The 18,098-nt window shown below is 42.7% G+C and overlaps 5 protein-coding genes across 11 annotated transcripts in view; 3 read left to right on the forward strand and 2 right to left on the reverse strand.

Moving 5' to 3' along the window:
• The window catches only part of LOC136199820 (uncharacterized), a 29,184-nt gene that overhangs the window by 6,396 nt on the left and 4,690 nt on the right, over positions 1-18,098 (forward strand). For 2 of the 7 annotated variants that reach the window (XM_065990141.1, XM_065990143.1), the window contains exons 1-9: positions 15,951-16,162; positions 16,219-16,320; positions 16,384-16,447; positions 16,494-16,594; positions 16,649-16,748; positions 16,800-16,881; positions 16,936-17,156; positions 17,350-17,934; positions 18,017-18,094. In XM_065990141.1, coding sequence (XP_065846213.1) covers positions 17,595-17,934; positions 18,017-18,094 — 418 coding nt within the window. In that variant the 5' untranslated portion in view covers positions 15,951-16,162; positions 16,219-16,320; positions 16,384-16,447; ... (3 more) ...; positions 16,936-17,156; positions 17,350-17,594. Of the gene's footprint in view, positions 1-15,950; positions 16,163-16,218; positions 16,321-16,383; positions 16,448-16,493; positions 16,595-16,648; positions 16,749-16,799; positions 16,882-16,935; positions 17,157-17,349; positions 17,935-18,016; positions 18,095-18,098 lie in introns of those variants that run through there. The other 5 variants (XM_065990137.1, XM_065990140.1, XM_065990136.1 and 2 more) reach the window with 5 other exon arrangements.
• On the forward strand, positions 1,179-4,248 carry LOC136197075 (uncharacterized). The gene is made up of 12 exons (XM_065986801.1): positions 1,179-1,767; positions 1,826-1,986; positions 2,030-2,212; positions 2,262-2,406; positions 2,451-2,568; positions 2,617-2,691; positions 2,745-2,807; positions 2,867-2,929; positions 2,982-3,035; positions 3,085-3,126; positions 3,173-3,297; positions 3,348-4,248. The coding sequence occupies exons 1-12, from the start codon at positions 1,251-1,253 to the stop codon at positions 4,154-4,156; spliced, it is 2,355 nt and encodes a 784-aa protein (XP_065842873.1). The 5' UTR covers positions 1,179-1,250; the 3' UTR covers positions 4,157-4,248.
• Positions 5,777-10,374, forward strand: LOC136197145 (ADP-ribose glycohydrolase MACROD2-like). The gene is made up of 10 exons (XM_065986885.1): positions 5,777-5,848; positions 5,899-6,012; positions 6,067-6,222; positions 6,623-6,720; positions 6,780-6,950; positions 7,001-7,111; positions 7,163-7,315; positions 7,423-9,362; positions 9,411-9,809; positions 9,871-10,374. The coding sequence occupies exons 1-8, from the start codon at positions 5,827-5,829 to the stop codon at positions 8,764-8,766; spliced, it is 2,169 nt and encodes a 722-aa protein (XP_065842957.1). The 5' UTR covers positions 5,777-5,826; the 3' UTR covers positions 8,767-9,362; positions 9,411-9,809; positions 9,871-10,374.
• On the reverse strand, positions 11,794-14,224 carry LOC136197236 (veficolin-1-like). The gene is made up of 8 exons (XM_065986997.1): positions 14,183-14,224; positions 13,074-13,154; positions 12,952-13,023; positions 12,773-12,895; positions 12,647-12,725; positions 12,216-12,601; positions 11,865-11,937; positions 11,794-11,828 (listed from the first exon to the last, which is right to left on the reverse strand). The coding sequence occupies exons 1-8, from the start codon at positions 14,222-14,224 to the stop codon at positions 11,794-11,796; spliced, it is 891 nt and encodes a 296-aa protein (XP_065843069.1).
• On the reverse strand, positions 14,275-15,773 carry LOC136197328 (ficolin-2-like). The gene is made up of 6 exons (XM_065987104.1): positions 15,714-15,773; positions 15,544-15,669; positions 15,418-15,498; positions 15,240-15,362; positions 15,106-15,184; positions 14,275-15,053 (listed from the first exon to the last, which is right to left on the reverse strand). Exons 1-6 carry the CDS (start codon positions 15,771-15,773, stop codon positions 14,377-14,379), a joined length of 1,146 nt encoding a protein of 381 aa, XP_065843176.1. The 3' UTR covers positions 14,275-14,376.

An 18,098-nucleotide genomic window follows, 5' to 3' on the forward strand; every position in this document is an offset into this window, starting at 1 on the left:
ACTCCTATACAAACCGTTCAGGAAGGTCCTATGACAGGCGTTGAACCACCAACCACCTCTAGTAGAGGCAGCACAGTGCCATTTATCGGAGTTATTATTGTCTTGATCTTTTGTTGAAAACATCATTCCATTCGCTTCTCCATTTCCAAACAGTTTCATTGCATCACCTGCTGTACCACTATATCCACTAACGCTTAGCCTGTACTTGGAAGTAGAATCGCCCACAATAAAGGGGCTGTATTTGGCGTATGCACTATTTCCCGAGTAATCTTTCAAATCAATTCTTAATTCATTTGCCCCATTTAGCTTCAAGAGCTGGTGAAGAGAAGTTAAAGCCAAGCCAATAATCGCCTTCGACATCGCCAAATCCTCATCACGTCATCAATTAAATTCCTTTAATTGCTATTCATCACGTGTGGCGATCCCTATCTCATTGTCGTTCTCTCTGCGTTCTCCTTGGTCTTTTGCAAAATTTCGGTAAACACTTGGGTTAAAAATTCTGCATTCCACTCCCAAACCCAAAATCAGATGAAATTCCCCCGATTTCACTTGTTTATGTTACTAGAGACTCTTGTGGGGATTTCTTCTAACCGAGCTCACCTTCCATAAGTATTTGTCCTCCCCCGACTTTCCAGTTCTTCTTATGGCCTGCATAGCCGCCGTCGCCGCGTACATCTCGTCTAGCTTTTAATTCATGTTGGAGACGATCGAGAACGGCGACAATATCACTGAGTAATGGTCGGACAATTAATTCCCACCGTTTGCCGATCAAGACAGACATACCACGACGAACTTGTCACCAAAGAGGAATATTACCGCCTTCGCTCGATGCCTTCGATAAAAAGCTGTCGTACGTGGTCATCTAAAGTAAACTTTAGTGAAAAAGAAGTTCTAACAGCGAGACGATGGAGTTCTATTCCCAGTTGTTTCTGAATATATTGGAATATTCACCGGCTTTAATTGGGCCTATCCCGAAACAGAAGAATGGTCACGGCAGCTGATGCATGCCGTTGAGAAGCTGCAATCATCCATGTAACAATGCCGCAACGCGAGTTTTCGAAAAATAGATTCCTAGTAATGACAGAAACGTTATCAGCATCGAAGCAGCTTAATATACCGTTTCACGCTGACATAAATACCGCTCGGTCGATTTCATACGGGTATTACCGTTCCTTTTTGAGATCGACTCAACTTATTGAGCGATTGCATACTATACTACGTTCTTCGAATTAACGTAATCCAACAACGGAATGGCCGAAGCTCTATCACCTAAGCCTCGATCGTCTCACGAAAGTGCATTGATCGGGAATACATTGCATGTCTTCGGTGGGTTAAAGGGATCACGCCCTCCACTCCATTATTTCCATCGCAACGAAATATGGACATGTAATGTCCAAGAAGGAAAGAAATGGATTCGCCGTCTTGCCCGAGGAAATATTCCCCCGCCTTGCCGAGGAGCACGATGCGTGGTCATGAATGGTATCATTTATTCTTACGGAGGAAGGGAACAAGACGGAGGTCTCCTGGCAAAGGTGTTTGGTTTGGATCCGAAGAAAATGCAATGGATCCACGTAGCCACGCCCATCAATGGAAAGAAACCGTGGCAACGCTACGACTGCTGTTTGTGGGCTATTGGAGAAAGATTGTTCATGTTTGGAGGCCAGAGCTGGGAAATTCCTCAAGATTCTCTCCAATCAGGAGCAGATTTCTATGGATCTGTGAATAATGAGATTTATGAATTTGTGTTTCAAGAGGGAAGAAAAACAGGTAAACTGCATTAATTAATTTAATTAAAATCAGAAAATGATTGAATGTTTATAAATAGGACACTGGTTAGATGTTGAATTAGACGGAGAACGACCACAACCACGTGCAGGTGCTGCAATGGAAACAATTGATCAAAGCCGCGGATTACTCCATGGAGGGTGTAATCATAATGGTACAAATCATTTAGATGATGCATTTGTGATTGATATGAGACAAAAGGTAAATCTTAATTATGTTTGACAGCATTTATAAAATGTAATAGAAATGGATTTGCATCGATTTTCTGCCTAAACCGTCTGCTCGACGTCATCACAGACTCTGCCGATTGTCAAAAACAGGGTTTGAAGAAAGAGACTGCTTTATTCTCATTGGTGGGTACAACGACTACGAACGATTTTCAGACCAAGCTTGCATTCTTGACTTTGAAATAAAAAGATCATACACGGTGCAAAATTAGTTTTGCTGATAAAATATATTGCTATCATTTTTATTAGTTTCACTTAAACCAAGATGTAACACCTGTTTGGCTGCATACTCTCCATTGCGCCGAGAAGCGAGATGGATCTGCTCAAATCATTGTTACAGGTGGACAAGGCTGGGATAGCACATTAAAAGAAATTTTTGTTGATGTTCCTCTTGGTAATACATTAGTAATAAAACAAAAATTTAAATTTGCTTTCTAGGATCGTCAAACGAGTCGTACATGCTGGTTGAGATTCAGATACTTTTTTCAGCTAAAATGATATCGAAAGCGCTTGAAAAGATTACTAGTGAACATGAAAGGAAATTAGAAGAAATGAGGTGCGATTGCCTCCATTGACGTAATTAAAACAAGCGTAAGAAACATAGAACTCAATGCCAACAAGCCATGGAAGAACAAAGAAGACATTTTGAAGCAGAGAAATTGCATCTCACAGAGCAAAGGCAAGCTGAATGAATCAGCACTAACATCACATTAGAGCCGCAATAAATAACAGAAAACATTGGGAATCACGCTACCAGTCTTCGGAAGAAGAGAGAGAAAGCCTCACAGAGCAAAGGTTGGCCAATTTGAAAACTATTATGTTTGTATAGATTCACTAGAAAGTTCACTTTATAGAAGAGAGTGGAGAGCACGGCGCCACTCTTTGGAAGAAGACAGAAATCGTCTCGTAGAGCAAAGGCCAGAAATCAATGAATAACAATTTATCCAAAAAACAAGACTTCTGTTTTAGATCAGGATTAGAAGCGCGTTGTAGTTCTCTTGAAAGAGACATTGACGCCTTAAGGTGCAGCTCAATGGATTTTTTCTAATTACCTAACGGCACTTTTCTACAGAACTGAATTGACAACCAAACGGCAAACTTATGAAACTCAATTGTAAAAGCATACATATTAAATAGACAAAATAAAAACGCGTTTATAGACGAAATGTTGAAGACACACTTTTGGAAAAGAAAGAAAGCCTCAAACAGTATGTTGACGTCCTCAGCATTCATTCACATCAAGTGCTTCTTGGAACTGAAAAACTTGGTTCTGGAGCGTATGCGGGTGCTATCAAGTTCTTATTTTAATCACAAAATTTAATTATTCTTTTCTAGATGTGATGATTGGCCGTTGGCATGGCATGCGAGTTGCTGTAAAGAAGTTCCACGATCTAATCACGAGCCCACGAACGATTCCATTATTCCAAAGAGAAGTTCTAACAGCAAGTCGACTTCATCATCCAAACATTGTCCGTGTATGCGGTGCTGTGATGGAAGACAGATGTCCATTCCAAATAGTTTCCGAATTGCTCGAGGGATCAGTGAGCGAGGTTATTGATGCAGCTCACGCATCTTCATGCTACCTCTCTCCGTACGAGCAGCTCTCCATTGTCGTGCAAGCGACATCAGCTATTTCTTATCTTCACGGACTCCAACCTTGTCCCTACGTTCACGCAGACATTCGTCCGACGAATGTGCTGGTGACGAAGGATATGAAAGTCAAAGTCGCTGATTTGGGAGCAGCCCATTTGCTGGAAAGCTCCAAATCAACCGGGCCCCTCAGTCCTCAGTACCTTGCTCCCGAACGAAGGGAACCCACGTCAGCACACAGTTCGTTGCCTAGCGATGTCTACAGTCTGGGCGTGTCTCTAATTGAAATATTCACAGGAGTGGGTCCTATTCCTGAGGAAAGGAACGGTCAGCTTATGCCGTTGAGAAGCCGTCATGAGTTGTATCTGATTTGTTCAAGAATGATTTCTAGCGAAAGAGAAAGGCCTACGAGTGAAGAATGCTTGGTTGTTATAATGAGAGAAATAGAGGAACTTGAAACAAGTAAACTGAGAATGGTGAAGGGAGAATTTGAAGGGGAGGGCGAAAATCGCCGTCACAAGGTGGTCCTCTTAGATACGTATGTCGTAGACTGACGTTTGCTTGTTAATTGAATTTGTGTATGAACTTTGAATAGTTAGGTGTCCGGCAATAAATTACCTCAGAGTAAAAATTAGGTCACGTCAGATTACCGTATCAAGACTGACGATGAAAGAATTGTTTTTTTGCCGATTCCGGGTGATTTGACTACAGCCTTGACGTACTGTTAACGTGCATTTATCGCGAAATAGCCACAAACACACTTACTGACTATCAAGCCAGAATGGTGAAGGGACAGTTTGAAAGAGAGAGGGACAGACGTCATCACAACGTCGTTCTTTCAGATTCCTTCATGTATCATTCCTAGACAATTCACTCCTAGATAATCACTTCTGTAATAATAATGCTACCTGGTCATACTTGAGCAGCAGAATGGTAAACGCAGTGCCATCGTGCGTCTACGGCAGCACGAAGACGCAAGGACCTCAAACGGTGAGTTTACGCTTGACAAGATTATCATCACGAGTAGGTGCGACTAGAGCAATTCCTGCGACGCTGTACTGTAGACCAAGAATAAGGTGAATGCGGATTTACGGTAATGAAAACCGTGATCCTACAAATTGCCGCCACTTGGGGGAAGCAGTGCTCAGCATTTCACTGTCCAGCGGCATGTGATCCACGAAAAATTTACGACATCGTTTTCGACCGCAAAAGATCGTCACAAACGTCTCCGGATCACTTAATACGTGTTATTAGTAGAAGTAATACTGTAGTCAATGATGGCTTATCTGACGTCATCAAGACACAGTGCGACCATTTTCGGAGCAAGGCACTTCCACGTAAGACTACGCCATTAGGTCGATTCCGATTTCTTGTACTATACTAAGAAGTCAATAAATAATTAAACAGCGATTAATTCTACTTACTTACGTATGACGTCAAAAGCGTTGAGAGAGAAAAGAACGGTTAGTCGTCCACGCTATAGTTCAGCTGAAAAATTGACCACCTTCGCAAAAACAAATTAAAATCACTTATTCAATTTAATTAATTATTGACGCGTCGCTCAAATATTGAATTTGGAGTCGGATCAAACTTCGGGATACTTACTTCATAGATCAGACGAGCCATGGGTGATAGTGAAGATCTGCTACGGTATTTTCTGTTGAGAGGCTCCTTGCGATCGTTAATCGCGTTTGGGCCACGTGAAGCAATACTGAAGGTAGCGAGAAGCTCCTGACCACTATTTCCACCTAAGAAAATTGATGTGTCACCGAGGAAGGGATGGGGTACTGTACAACGAATTGGCGTCTCAACCGTTTTTGGTTTCTTTTTTACGCTGTCCACGTCATCCTATGACATCACATGCTTTTATACTAGTAAAAAAGCAATGACACGCCTTCGAAAAGCTTTCTCCACGAAAAGAAGAGGTAGCGACAGGATTCATTAGCGTGCGTAATATATTGACGTGCACATACAAAAAAATCGTTTTATTTTCTCAACTCTTTGCACTGGAAAAGTTTGTAAATCATTCGCCGTTATGTACGATAAATTCCTACCTCATCCTTGCTGTGTTTACCGGTAGCCTAATTATTTAACTCTTCTGTACCCTAGGACAGTAATTTCATTATCGTAGACGAATGACGTAATGGACCAAAAATAGCGCACACTACTCTACCACAGTGGCCCTGTCGCTCCGCAGCCTCCAGGCGCCCCTCCAGACTAGATCATGTTCTCCATCAGCCGAAAAAGTAGCTAGTGACTCGAGAGTACTTTTTGAGAAGCAAAACGCGTTCTTTAGCTACGAATCCTTGGGCGAGGTTGTCTCTTGAAGAAAAACGAAAATACTACCGCTGTGGAGAGAACTACGAGACGCTCGACAGCCTAAAGACCTGGCAGAAATACAAAATATTGAGTAAAAACGTTTCCTCGGCCGAGAAAAGGACCGGCCAATCTTCTCGTCCAATAGAAAGTCTCGTTGCGCGACGGAAACCATTTTACGCTGCAGATGAAAAGCTCAACGAAAAGGTGACCCTCTGGAAAGGAGATATCACGTGTCTGGAGATTGACGCAATCGTGAATGCAACCAAAAACTCGCTCCTACGCGGAGACAGAGGAGAAGCAGGTTCCGTTATTTAATGTCCCGCATGTCAGGCCCATTTCCTCCCCCGTGAGAGAAAAGGGTCCCACTCGAGTACGTCATCAGTCATGTCATTGACTCAATTGTGGGTGTAGAAGAAGTAATGCCTACGGCATTTCGCACATACTGCCTTGAATGACTGATGGACCATTGTATGCATTGCTGCTTCGTGTCCATCTGGTCGATCTTTCTGGTTCGTATGCAGCAGCGTACCTAGGCGTGAATTCTTCCAGACCCACAATCAAGTCATGACTGATGACATAGTCGAGTTGTACCAGGTCCTTTTCTTTCCACGGAGTGTAGAAGGAAAATGGTCTGTCATGCAAGGCTACCGTTATTGACGAAGGATTCTTTACTTTGAACGTATGCTTTGCTTTTCATGCAGTCTATGGATACATACATCGTGCAGCCGGGGATTTACTGCTTGATGAATGCCGTACATTAGGCTGGTGCGACACGGGAAAAGCAAAATTTGACATCCGGTCTAAGAATTTAAACTGACATTCTAAACGACAAAGTTTTATAATAAAGCACTTGTTTAGGTTATCGTTTGCCGGCTAAATGTGAGCTCTTATTTTGTGTGCTTCTGCATGCGAATGCCATTGGTAGATGTTTTGCACGCTGTTGGACCTACTGGGAAGAAACCGAAGCTGCTGCGGAGTTGTTATAATGCGTGTTTAGCACTTGCATTAAACCGCAATATTCGTTCGCTGGTAGTCTACTTGTTTGATTAAGATGTAACATCTGATTCTTTGTGCTTCAGGCGTTCTGCAGCATTTCGACTGGAGGGAACGAATATCCCAGGACAGATGCCGCCTCCGTTGCTATTGATACAGTTCGAAGATGGTTGAACGTTCCAGAAAATGCCGAAAAGGTCATGTGTTTGCTGCGATTGCAGTTTTTGTTACAATTTCTTTCATTTTAGATTGACAGAATTATTTTTTGCGTCTATACCTCTGCTGATCAAAATATTTATGAATCATTGCTGCCTTATTATTTTCCAGACGTACAAGACGTGCAACATGCGGAGGAAAGTGCAAGAGACGCTCCAGAACGAACAGAAACTTACCAACAGGAGGTGTGATTCCTAGGTCAATTTTTTTATTTTGTTTAAATCTATAGACTGTTATCATATAAGACTTAATTGTTCAGTCGACCATTTGCTTCTGACCTTGATTTGTTTAGGTTACCCATTTTCAAAAAATTTACCACGAGGCACTGAAACGCGGCTCAGTAACGGTGAATCGAACTCGCGTCATTGTGGCCGGTCAAGACGGAGCTGGCAAGTCGTGTCTTGTTGATTCTCTTTTGAACAGACCCTTTGAGAAAGATAAAGCGAGCACAGAAGGAGCGGTTGTGTCAATGATTCACACAGCAGCATGCGGGTGGGTTGCGACCGACAACAAAGACCACTTAGATCCGCTGATTGCTGAGGGCGTATACCGCATGAATCAGCAGCAATCGGACTCATTTCGTAGAACTATAGCATCAAACGACTTTGATTCCGAGTTAGAAAAGGTGAAATCAGACACATCAGAGCCTTCCCACGGCACTTCTTCAGAAGTGGACTCCGTCAAACCGGCCCCTGTAGTGGAAACACTGGAAGAAAATTTGAAAATGTTTGGAATTGAAGCGAAGACACTCACGGCTATGCAGCAACAATTGGTGACCACTTTCCTCGCAAGCAGACCTAGCGAAGAGGATCTTCGTAAGCAAATTTTGGGCGTTCGCGATATCTGGGATTTGGGTGGGCAAGAAATTTATCTCGCCACACATGCGGCTCTGATGCCAAACAGCAAAGCATTTGGGTTGTCCATGTACATGATTGGGATGGACATCTCAAAGTCGCTGTCTGATAAAGCAGAGTCGTTTCATCGATCATTGGATGGTAGTGTAGTAGACCAGAGTAACGAATTGGGCTGGATTCGCACAAACGGAGACTTCCCTCTCTACTGGTTTGGCTCAATCGCAGCGGCCCACGAAGACACGCCTATGGGTGGCCATTGGCTGGGTAAGGACGAAGAAGTCGCTCCTCCTCCTGTCTTTGCAATTGGTTCACACCGAGACGTCTTGGACACCGACACGGAAAGGTTTCCGGATCCGGAGTCCGTAGAAAAGTGGCTGAAGCATCAAGAACAATATTTTGAGGAACTTCTTAGCCATACCGATTTCATGAAGCACATCGTCGTACCGAAGAAACGTGGAGTCAGGGAGGACAATGAAGAATTTCGCGAAATGGTTCACTTCTTCAGGAGAATATTCCTGATAGACAATACCGTCTCCGGTTCAGTGTTTCCCTGTAGAGGCGTTATAGAAATTCGAGAACGAGTTGATCGCATGACGTCGACATATTGGAAAGGAATGAAAAAACAGCCCCTATTCTGGATTTATCTTGAAATTCTGTTGTTTCGTTGGAGCAAAGTTATGAAAACGGTCGCGGCAAAAGTTGACGAAATTGTAAAACTAGCTCAACATCCGACAATCTGCAATATTTCTAGTCGCGACGAAGTTCTCGTTGCACTTAATTAAGTATCTTGCCAACGTCGGAGAAATTCTCTATTACCCACAAGTAGACGATTTGAAAGACTACGTTTTCACGAGACCTATGTGGGTAATCAAAGCGCTATCAACTTTTGTGACGGCGGCGAAACCGGGTCCATTGTTGGAGCCAAAGTGGAATATTCTAAAAGAGAAAGGAATAATGTCGAATGACTTGATGAACTATCGTCTGACGCAAATGCGAGACGCCGACATCAGCGATTTAGCTACTTCTTTAGAAGATGCTGGTCGGGAGCAAATTGAAGACGAAAATAGGCTAATTATGCGGCTTCTCAAACTTCTTGACGTCATCACGCCAGTTGCAGAATCTTCTCTCATTGAATTTTATGTTCCTTCGATGCTTACGAAGTCATTTGTGTATTCTCCTACGCATTGGGAATGTCATCGTCACTCGCTTTCTCTTCCCGCTCCTCTTATCGTCATTCCCATTAAACTAAAGTTTGTTCCGGAGTGCCTCTACTTTCGTCTCGTAACTCGCTTTTTAACTTTGTATCCGAAAAACCCGGAACTCTCTCGTCATCAGTGCATCTTTCAAGTGCAAGATAAAGAGATTCCCGCTGTTGAAGGTATTCAGCTACGTCTTTATAGCAGCTCCATTTGTATTGTCTTCCTAGTTGAAATTGAATTGCTGTATCACAGCCGAGGTAATTGGATTGCTCTAACCATTCTTTACGTCAATGAAGACGACGTAGCAAGAGCAAGTCCGTCTTTTTTACCCTCAATTAGAGAGGAGCTGTCTAAGCAAATGAGAAGTATCTGCCAGCAGGGCATGGGAGGATTTAGGTATAGTGTATGCTGTCAAATACGAGAAGCCGTACGCGCAGACGGACAGTTCGATGTTGATATCAGAAGCCTTCCTGTTCTTCAGAATGAGAATTCTGAGTACTTGCCAAGAGATGCCAAGCTATACGACAAATTCGGGAAACGATTGCGAGTGACGTCAGACGACTTTTTGAAAATTAACTGTTGGTTTGGGCACCAGTCAAGTGGGGCTACACCGTTGGCATCTCAAGGTAATACATGTATAGCAGAAGAGCGTTTTGCTTGATTAACTTGATTTGTTTTTCTTGCCAGTTTCACTCCCTCAGACAATCAACGAGTGTTTTATTCGTATTGTCGCAAACCTAGTAGAGTCAAAATGGCAAAAGTTTGCTGTTTTTCTGGGGCGAAAAGCCAGTTCATTGCATCAGTACAAAGTGAAGTCTGATGAGAGTTTTCTTCTGGCCATGATGGTGATAGAGGATTGGATTGCAGAATGCGGTCGAAAGGCAACGGTAATTGCTCTCATTCGAGCTTGCGAAGAGTGCGGCATTCATAGAGATAACATCGAAGCGGCTTACAAAGAAAAGGCGTAAAATTGAATAAATATATAGAAGAAATCATTCCGCGTAATCAACGTAGTTAGATGATGCATGAAGTGTCGTTATGACTCATGAGCAGTGGCAACAAACGAATTCTTTGCAACAAAGTTAGAGTGAACAACTAGGCGACTAGCATAGGAAACTACTCATCCATATCAGCGCTCACCTTTATTGAAGAGCTACGCATCTATATCCGCTTTCATATTTTTTAGTAGATGATGCTATTAATTGATAGTCATGTGACTCTAACACATCATGGCGTACGTCGTCTACTCCTTGGCGTTCAGATCGACGTTACTGCACTGGCGGACGATCTCCCGCGCGGAGCTCATCCGGCCAAAAGATAAGAACGAGATTGGAGTGGAAGCACGGTAAATTGTAGCGATATCTACAGTATTAGCTCCGTTCCGAAGCTTTCTCTAGTCTTCCTATTGTCAAAGATGGCCTAAAGCTCGCGAAAGCGCTGGTAGAGATGCGATAGACGCTCTCTTTCGACCGTTAGACGACTCAAACGATAGGGGCCCCCACTCAAACGTCGAAATTTCACTTTGAAGCTCAAGACTTTCCGCCATTGGGTAACTACTTTTGCCAAACATGAGCAGTTCGAAGAATCCAAAATGACTGCGTTCATGGCGTCCTCCACATGCATGGAGCTCTGTTACCACGGCAACAGGTGTGCACGACATTTTTTCAATCATGGCTAAGCCTACCTAGGGTGCTTAAAAGTCGTTTACCGTTTTTTTTATGTAGCATCACATTTAGAAACTGACTGAGTCCCACGGCAACTGAAGCAAATTTCCAGCAGTTGAGGTAAGGTGTAATTTCTTATTAGTTTATTAGGATATTCAAGATGCTTTTTATAGCCTTTAGACACAGTTTGTTTTATTACATATAACTCACGCGGACAGGCAAGCACAGTGACAGGAACGTTCATCTCTTTCATGCTAATCATGCTCTTCTTCATTTCAGAAAATGCCAAAGGTGAAAATTGTATCCATGTGTGCCAAGTGATACGTTCTATGCTATAACTAGTCAGTGTTGGACACAGTTGTGAAGGTACTAGGTCACTTTTTTACCAGTATTTATTTATTTATTTATCCTTGTGTTTTTCTCAGATTGGCTAGGTGCAGTTGTCTTTACGCCAGAGTAAGCTATTTCACAACTAAACGCGCACTTTTAACTAATTAAGCTCTTCTATCAGGTCAGTCAGAAACTAGGCAGAGTGTGGCTTCTCTTCTTTTGCACAGTCATAATAGTAAGTTGCTCTTTCGTTAGTATTAATTATTAATTTACTTATATATTTGTATGATATTATTATTTCCGTTGGCAGGCTGCAGATAATTTGGCGTCAAATAACGTTTCAGCTAAGAATTTGCAGTCGGTTTGAATTTCAATTTCCGTCCACACATTTTCAACATTCGCGTTAGTGCCGTCATCACTTGTCATTCATTGAGGCTGACCTCAAAGATTCAACAATATCCTTTTTCGACGACTCTCCTTCTCTAACTCATGTACTCTTCACTGTAACTACCACGTGATTATTTAGCTATGTACTTTTTCTTGTCTTGGGACTTTTAGAACCATACGCAACGGCTGCTCGATTGGAAGCCTTTTCGCTTTTAACAAATATTAATTTTCAGCACAAATTCCTGATGTTGTTTATTCCATCAACTCAAATAATAACGCGCCAATCTAAAATTCACTCACATCTACACTCACACGGACAGACGGGCTCAGTGGCAAAAACGTCATTCTCTTCTACGCTATTCACGTCCTTTTTCTAAATTTCATTTCAGAAAATGACAAGGGTGAATATCCTTTCCATGTGTGCCACGTGATACGAGGTGGTGAGCCTCTATCACTCCGATGCACATTATTCAGAAAAGAACGAGAACAGGCATTAAACCACCACCCAGCATTATTATGAGCAGCGCAGTTAAATCCTTTTTTGCTGTCGTGGTCTCGATCTTTTGTCGAGAACTTCATTCCATTTGCATTATAATATGAGACTCCAGATGCTGCTATTGCATTTCCTGCTGTACCACTATACCCACTAACCCTTAGCCTGTACTGGGAAGTAGAGTCCTCCACATTGAAGCTATTGTACTTGGCGTACGCACTGTCTCCCGAGTAATCTTCGAATTCAATCCTTAATTCATTTGCTCCATTTTCCTGCAACAGCTGGTGAACAGAAGCTAAGCCAAGCCAGTAGTCACCGCTAAGATTTCCAAATCCTCTTTCATAGTCACTCCATCCACGATTAAAGTCAACAGATCCGTCTTTTCGTCGTTGAAAGACGGTCCATCCTCCGTTGTCCGTCTCCATGTCACAGTAGACAGGCATAAGGCCAATTCCGGCATAGGATATTGTGAAAGTGCCGCTTGAAAGATGAGGAGATCGGTTATGTAAACAAGAGCAATCACAGCCTTGTGAGCTTGCAATTACTAAGAGCACAATAATAGAATTGAAAATAGTAGTCAGTTGCATACTTCCTAGTTCTTCAAGTTGCTGTTGCAATAATTCTATGGGCGTGACACCGGGAAGACCTCGAATGCCTTGGTCACCTTTCTAAGCGAACTTCGTTTAAATTCATATCTGAAATGATAGAGCAGTACCTGTCCTTTATGACCACGCAGCCCAGTATGTCCTTTATCACCCTTGGGACCCGAGGTTCCTGTAAGACCGGAAGAACCTTGGTTTCCTTTATGACCTTTTTCGCCAACCTTTCCAGCCGTTCCCTTTTGAAAGTAATCAGTTCGTAGCTTTAGTAATTTAGGTATGGTCTTACTGTTACCTGTTCACCAATATTTCCTCTGTCACCTTTATCACCTTTTGGTCCTAGTAGTCCTCTCTCTCCAGGAGGACCCTAAATAATAAACTTACTGGTAAATTGCTGGTCAAAATAACTATGCGCACTTCTCGTCCAACTTGACCAGGTGGTCCAAGGGAACCAATAGTGCCAGGTAAACCTTGAGGTCCCACAGGACCTGGCAATCCCTGAGGTCCAACGATATGCTTATGATCACACACAATAGCTAATGTCTGCGACAGAAAATCAAATTTGTTCTTATAGGATCAATGAAAAAAGATAATTTTCAGCCTGAGATGACGCATTTTCTACAACGTAGCTTAGTAAACAGAAGAGCAGCTGTATCTTCATTTTTTCGTCACTTGAAGTCGTTTGAAGGAACGTTGAATGAATGAATGAAGGTGCTGATCTTCTGGTCTTCTTTAGGATGAATTTTGGATACGGAAGACACGGAATGATATACGGAATGACATACGAAATACGCAAGCTCCGTGTCATGAACTTTCAAAGATTGCCATAAAAGGACTTCCGTACGAAGTAGAGTTGCGCCTGCGCAAGACGCCTTTTGTTCTAAGAACCACGGCAAAACTTGTAACTTGGGCCACGGATACCTATCTAGTATCCGTGCTTGGGCAAACTACGCCAGGCGCTTTTGCACCTCGTCATGCAGCGGCGGCAATTCGAACGGTAGCGTGTTTCCGACAGTGTTTCAATCCTGAGATCATCGAATACGCTCTGACTTCTCCTGCATTCGAAACCAAGAATGCCAAATCGACGTGTTCACTGTTAGGAAGTCGAAGTAGAAGGACGCTAACGACTGAAATTGGGTTGTTTCGCTTAGAAACTGCGAGACCGAGTGGAAGAATCTAGCCATCATCGCCTTGAAATATTCGGACGCTTTTCCAGGCTTCAGAAATCGTGCAAAAAATACTTTGTCTTTCTGAATGGGTAAAAAGTGTAACTCGATCTCAAACAAGAACCCTGATTATTTTATTATTTAATCAATTATTTAATTAATTCATGCTGTGTATGTATGCTGTTTTCCAGATCTTTTGATGGCTTGGACGATGGCGTATTCCTTCGACAGACGCTAAGAAACTTATTTGATATTGAGAGTTTTATCAAGCCGTTTGCCAGTATACCACGTAATATTATATTGGTATTTGCACTGTTTGACTCACGTCTTTTTTTCTTAGAAAGTGCTTTTATGCTCTACGAACACGCCAGTCAGGAACTCGCCAGAGTTGCACACAGTCATGAAGCTGCGGGCGGAGTTACTTTATAACTAGTATTTATTTATCCATTCATTCCGGAAGTTATGTCATTTTATTTCAGTGTACGTTTGTTCACATCTAAACTCACACGAACAGGCAAGCACAGTCACAGAAACGTTAGTCTCTTTCATGCGATTCATTCTTTTTTTCTAAATTTCATTTCAGAAAATGCCAAGGATGACCGTCCTTTCCATGTGTACCAATGAATGTGAGATGACCCGCTACCACTCAGATACAAACCATTCAGGAAGGTACGATGACAGCTGTTAAACCACCAACCACCTCCACCTCCGTAATTGGCAGCACAATTCCTACCATTCTTATCATTGTCTTGATCTTTTGTTGAAAACTTCATTCCATTCACGTTTCCATCTGAATTTCCAGACGCTACTATTGCATCACCTGCTGTACCACTGTACCCACCAACGCTTAGCGTGTACTTCGAATTGGAGTCTCCCACATTAAAGCTACTGTACTTGGCATACGCACTGTTTCCTGAATAATCTTTCAAATCAATTCTTAAGTCATTAGCTCCACTCAGCTGCAGCAGATGGTGAAGAGGAGCTAAGCCAAGCCAGTAGTCCCCGCTAAGATTGCCAAATCCTCTTTCGTAGTCGATCCATTCACGATTAAAATCGACTGATCCATCTTTTCGTCTTTGAAAGACCGTCCATCCCCCGCCGTCAGTCTCCATGTCACAGTAGACAGGAACGAAGCCTATTCCCGCGAAGGCAATTGTGAAACTGCCACTTGAAAGATGAGGAGATCGTTTATGCAGACAAGAGCAATCGCAGCCTTGCGAACGAACAATTACTAAAGCATATTCATCTTGTTAAACTTAGTAGTCAATGGCTGAAAACCTTACTTCCTAGATCTTCAAGTTGTTTTTGCAGTAATTCAATTGGCATGACGCCAGGAAGACCTTGAATGCCTTGTTCACCTTTCTACCACAAAACGAGTTCTCCAAATGATATATTTATTTAAGTGATGGAACAGCACCTGTCCTTTGTTACCCTGCTGCCCAATTGCTCCTTTAACACCTTGTGGTCCCGCGGGTCCCGTGACGCCAGAAAAACCTCGATTTCCCTTGTCTCCTTTTGAGCCAGCCTTTCCAATCTTTCCCTTTTAAAATAACAATTTAGGTCATCTGATAATTTTTTTCTCATTGCACTGCTACCTGTGCACCAGTGTTTCCTCTGTCTCCTTTATCACCTTTAAGTCCTCTTGGTCCCAATAGCCCTCTCTCTCCAATAGGACCCTACCATTATGTCGTACCTGCACCTTCATTACTTTCACTACATACCGCTCTTCCAACTGGACCAGGCGGTCCACGTGATCCGATAGTGCCAGGTAAACCTTGTGGTCCTACAGGGCCTGGCAATCCCTGAGGTCCAGCAATGTGTTTGTGATCACACGCTGTCGACAATGTCTGCGCCGGAATTAGATAAGTTTCTTAGGCCAAAAAATGCTTGCCTGAGAAGACGCGTTTGTCACAACGTAGCCAAGTAGGCAGAAGAGCAGCAAGGTTATCATTGTTTTCAAAAGTGTTTGGTATGAAAGTCTTCTTCTGCCTGTGTGCTTTTATAGATGCATTTTAGGTACGGAAGACACGGAATGATGTCAGGTCCGTGTTATTTACATTTCGAGATTCCCATAAATGGACTTGTCCACGTGCGGGGGTGAGTTGCGCCTGCGCAAGACTCGTTTTCGACGACACCATTTTCTCCTAAGGAGAACGCGTGCAACCAGACGCTTTTCTTCTCGTCAGCCACAGAATTTCTGTACTGCTGCGCCTTTACGACTGCATTTGACCCGCTCGTCGCCTCGAAACGTCGTCGAATCGCGAAAATACGCTCTAATTCTTCCCTATCACCTAGTTTCGAAACTAAGAGCACTCTGGTCACCTAATCAACTCGATCGAGGTTGGAAAATGGAACGTAAAGTACGCAAGTGTCTGTAACGGAGTTCGTTCGCTCAGGAAACCAAGACGAAGTATTTCGTAAAAATCACCTTGAAATATTCGATCGCTTTTCAGGGCTTTGGAAGAAAGCGTGCACTTATACGTCCTGGATATGAATCGGTAAGAATTCCAAGGAACCTTACTAGCTAAATAATTATTTAATCCGTTTATCAATATCTCTAGTTTTCATGATGAGTTTGGAGAGGACAACAGAAACCGTCTTTCTCTTCTTTTCTCAGGCATGAAGGTAAGTCACTTATTCGGTATTTATCCCAATGTCATGGTCTCTTCAGGTCGGTTCTCTGCAGAAGATTCGACCGCAGATTCTGCTCATTTTGCGAGATTTATTTTTTTCTCTGTTCTAAAATTTCCGTCAACGCATGTCAGTGTTTCAGTGAGTGAGAGCCAGCGTTAGTGTGCGTTTCTTATGTATTTACCATTGTTTTAGTACCGTCATTACTACAATGATCTAACGTTATTCTATTCCAACGAAGGCAATACTCTCTTGCTGGAATTCAATTGTAATCTTGCAATATCTCTTCTCTAAGGTAAATAACACGTGATTAGTTATCTCTATACTCTTCGAGATCTGCTAACAGTAATTTCTCAATCTGGCTTATTACAACTCATCAACCTATAGGATTCCTCAGATGATAAATGAACATGGCATTAGAAATGTAGGTAAGAGATTTTCAAATTGTACTTGTACTTTATAATTAACGTCAAAATTTATAGAAAAATTATACTATTGGAGCAGCACGATACACGTTCTGAACAAAATCACAACGCCAGCAAAATGCCAAAATCCCGGACGTGCAAGAAAGCAATAGCGTGCGTCGCAGGAAAGAACAATGACGTCATCAATTAAATTCCTTTAATTGCTATTCATCACGTGTGGCGTTCCCCATCTTATTGTCGTTTTCTCTGCGTTTTCCCTGGCCTATTGCACAATTTCGGTAAGCACTAGGGTCAAAAATTGTGCATTCCACCCAAGAAATCCCCCACGATTTCACTTGTTTCTGTCTCTAAATAACTGTAGTGGTCACTGTACTGTTTCTGATAGAAACACCATTTGCTGTAGCTAGTCATGTGACTGTTTTATGGAATGTATTCTAGCATCTCACCACAGCGAAGTTGTCTTTCTTTTAGGGAAGTCGCAACGATGCCAATGAACAAGAAGTATTTTTTTCGTGAGCGGCGAAGCAACGACGTTTTCATTAGCCTCGATTTCCAGACCCACTAGCGCGCTTGGGGAGCGTGCATGGTGCGCGCTGGAAAGAGACGACTTGGTGGAAATAGGATTGTGGATATATTTGGAGCAGCGGACGTAATATTTGCTCACGTGATCGTATCGCGTCTGCGTAGACTGCACCTCTGAACTGGTCGATCGCAGAATGAGTCGCGAGGCTACGAGAGAACAGCAGCTCGTTCTTATTCTGGCGGCAAACATAATAGCAAAGCGTCTACCTCTGCAAAGGACCGCCATTCTCAGCATTGTAGAAGAGTTGCGACGGCGCGGCGTCACGGTTCCTCCTTGGAGAGCGAAGGAAACGGCCCTTGAAGACGACGACCACATCAAAGCAAGACTTTTCGAAACGACAAAGGTTCTACGAGCATTTCACATGTTGCTCACGGCCAGGAACAATGAAAGAAGAGACTTATTTTCCGTGTTGTGTTCTGCTCTTCACGTACGAAGTCCTCGTGTTTGGCAAGAATGTCTTTTCTCTTTCAATAGTATGTGATTTGATTGGGTTACCAAGTTGGAATACGTATAGTCTCATTATCATGCCTAATGTTCATTTTCTGTCTATGTGAGAAGAGCTAAGTGACGAAGAGTTGACGTCAGTTTATGAAGCAAATGTTTTTGATCCTTTCTCTCTCAGTGAAGACAGCGGTAG

The sequence above is a fragment of the Oscarella lobularis genome, chromosome 1 (assembly GCF_947507565.1).
Source record: "Oscarella lobularis chromosome 1, ooOscLobu1.1, whole genome shotgun sequence".
Classification (NCBI taxonomy): Eukaryota; Metazoa; Porifera; class Homoscleromorpha; order Homosclerophorida; family Oscarellidae; genus Oscarella; species Oscarella lobularis.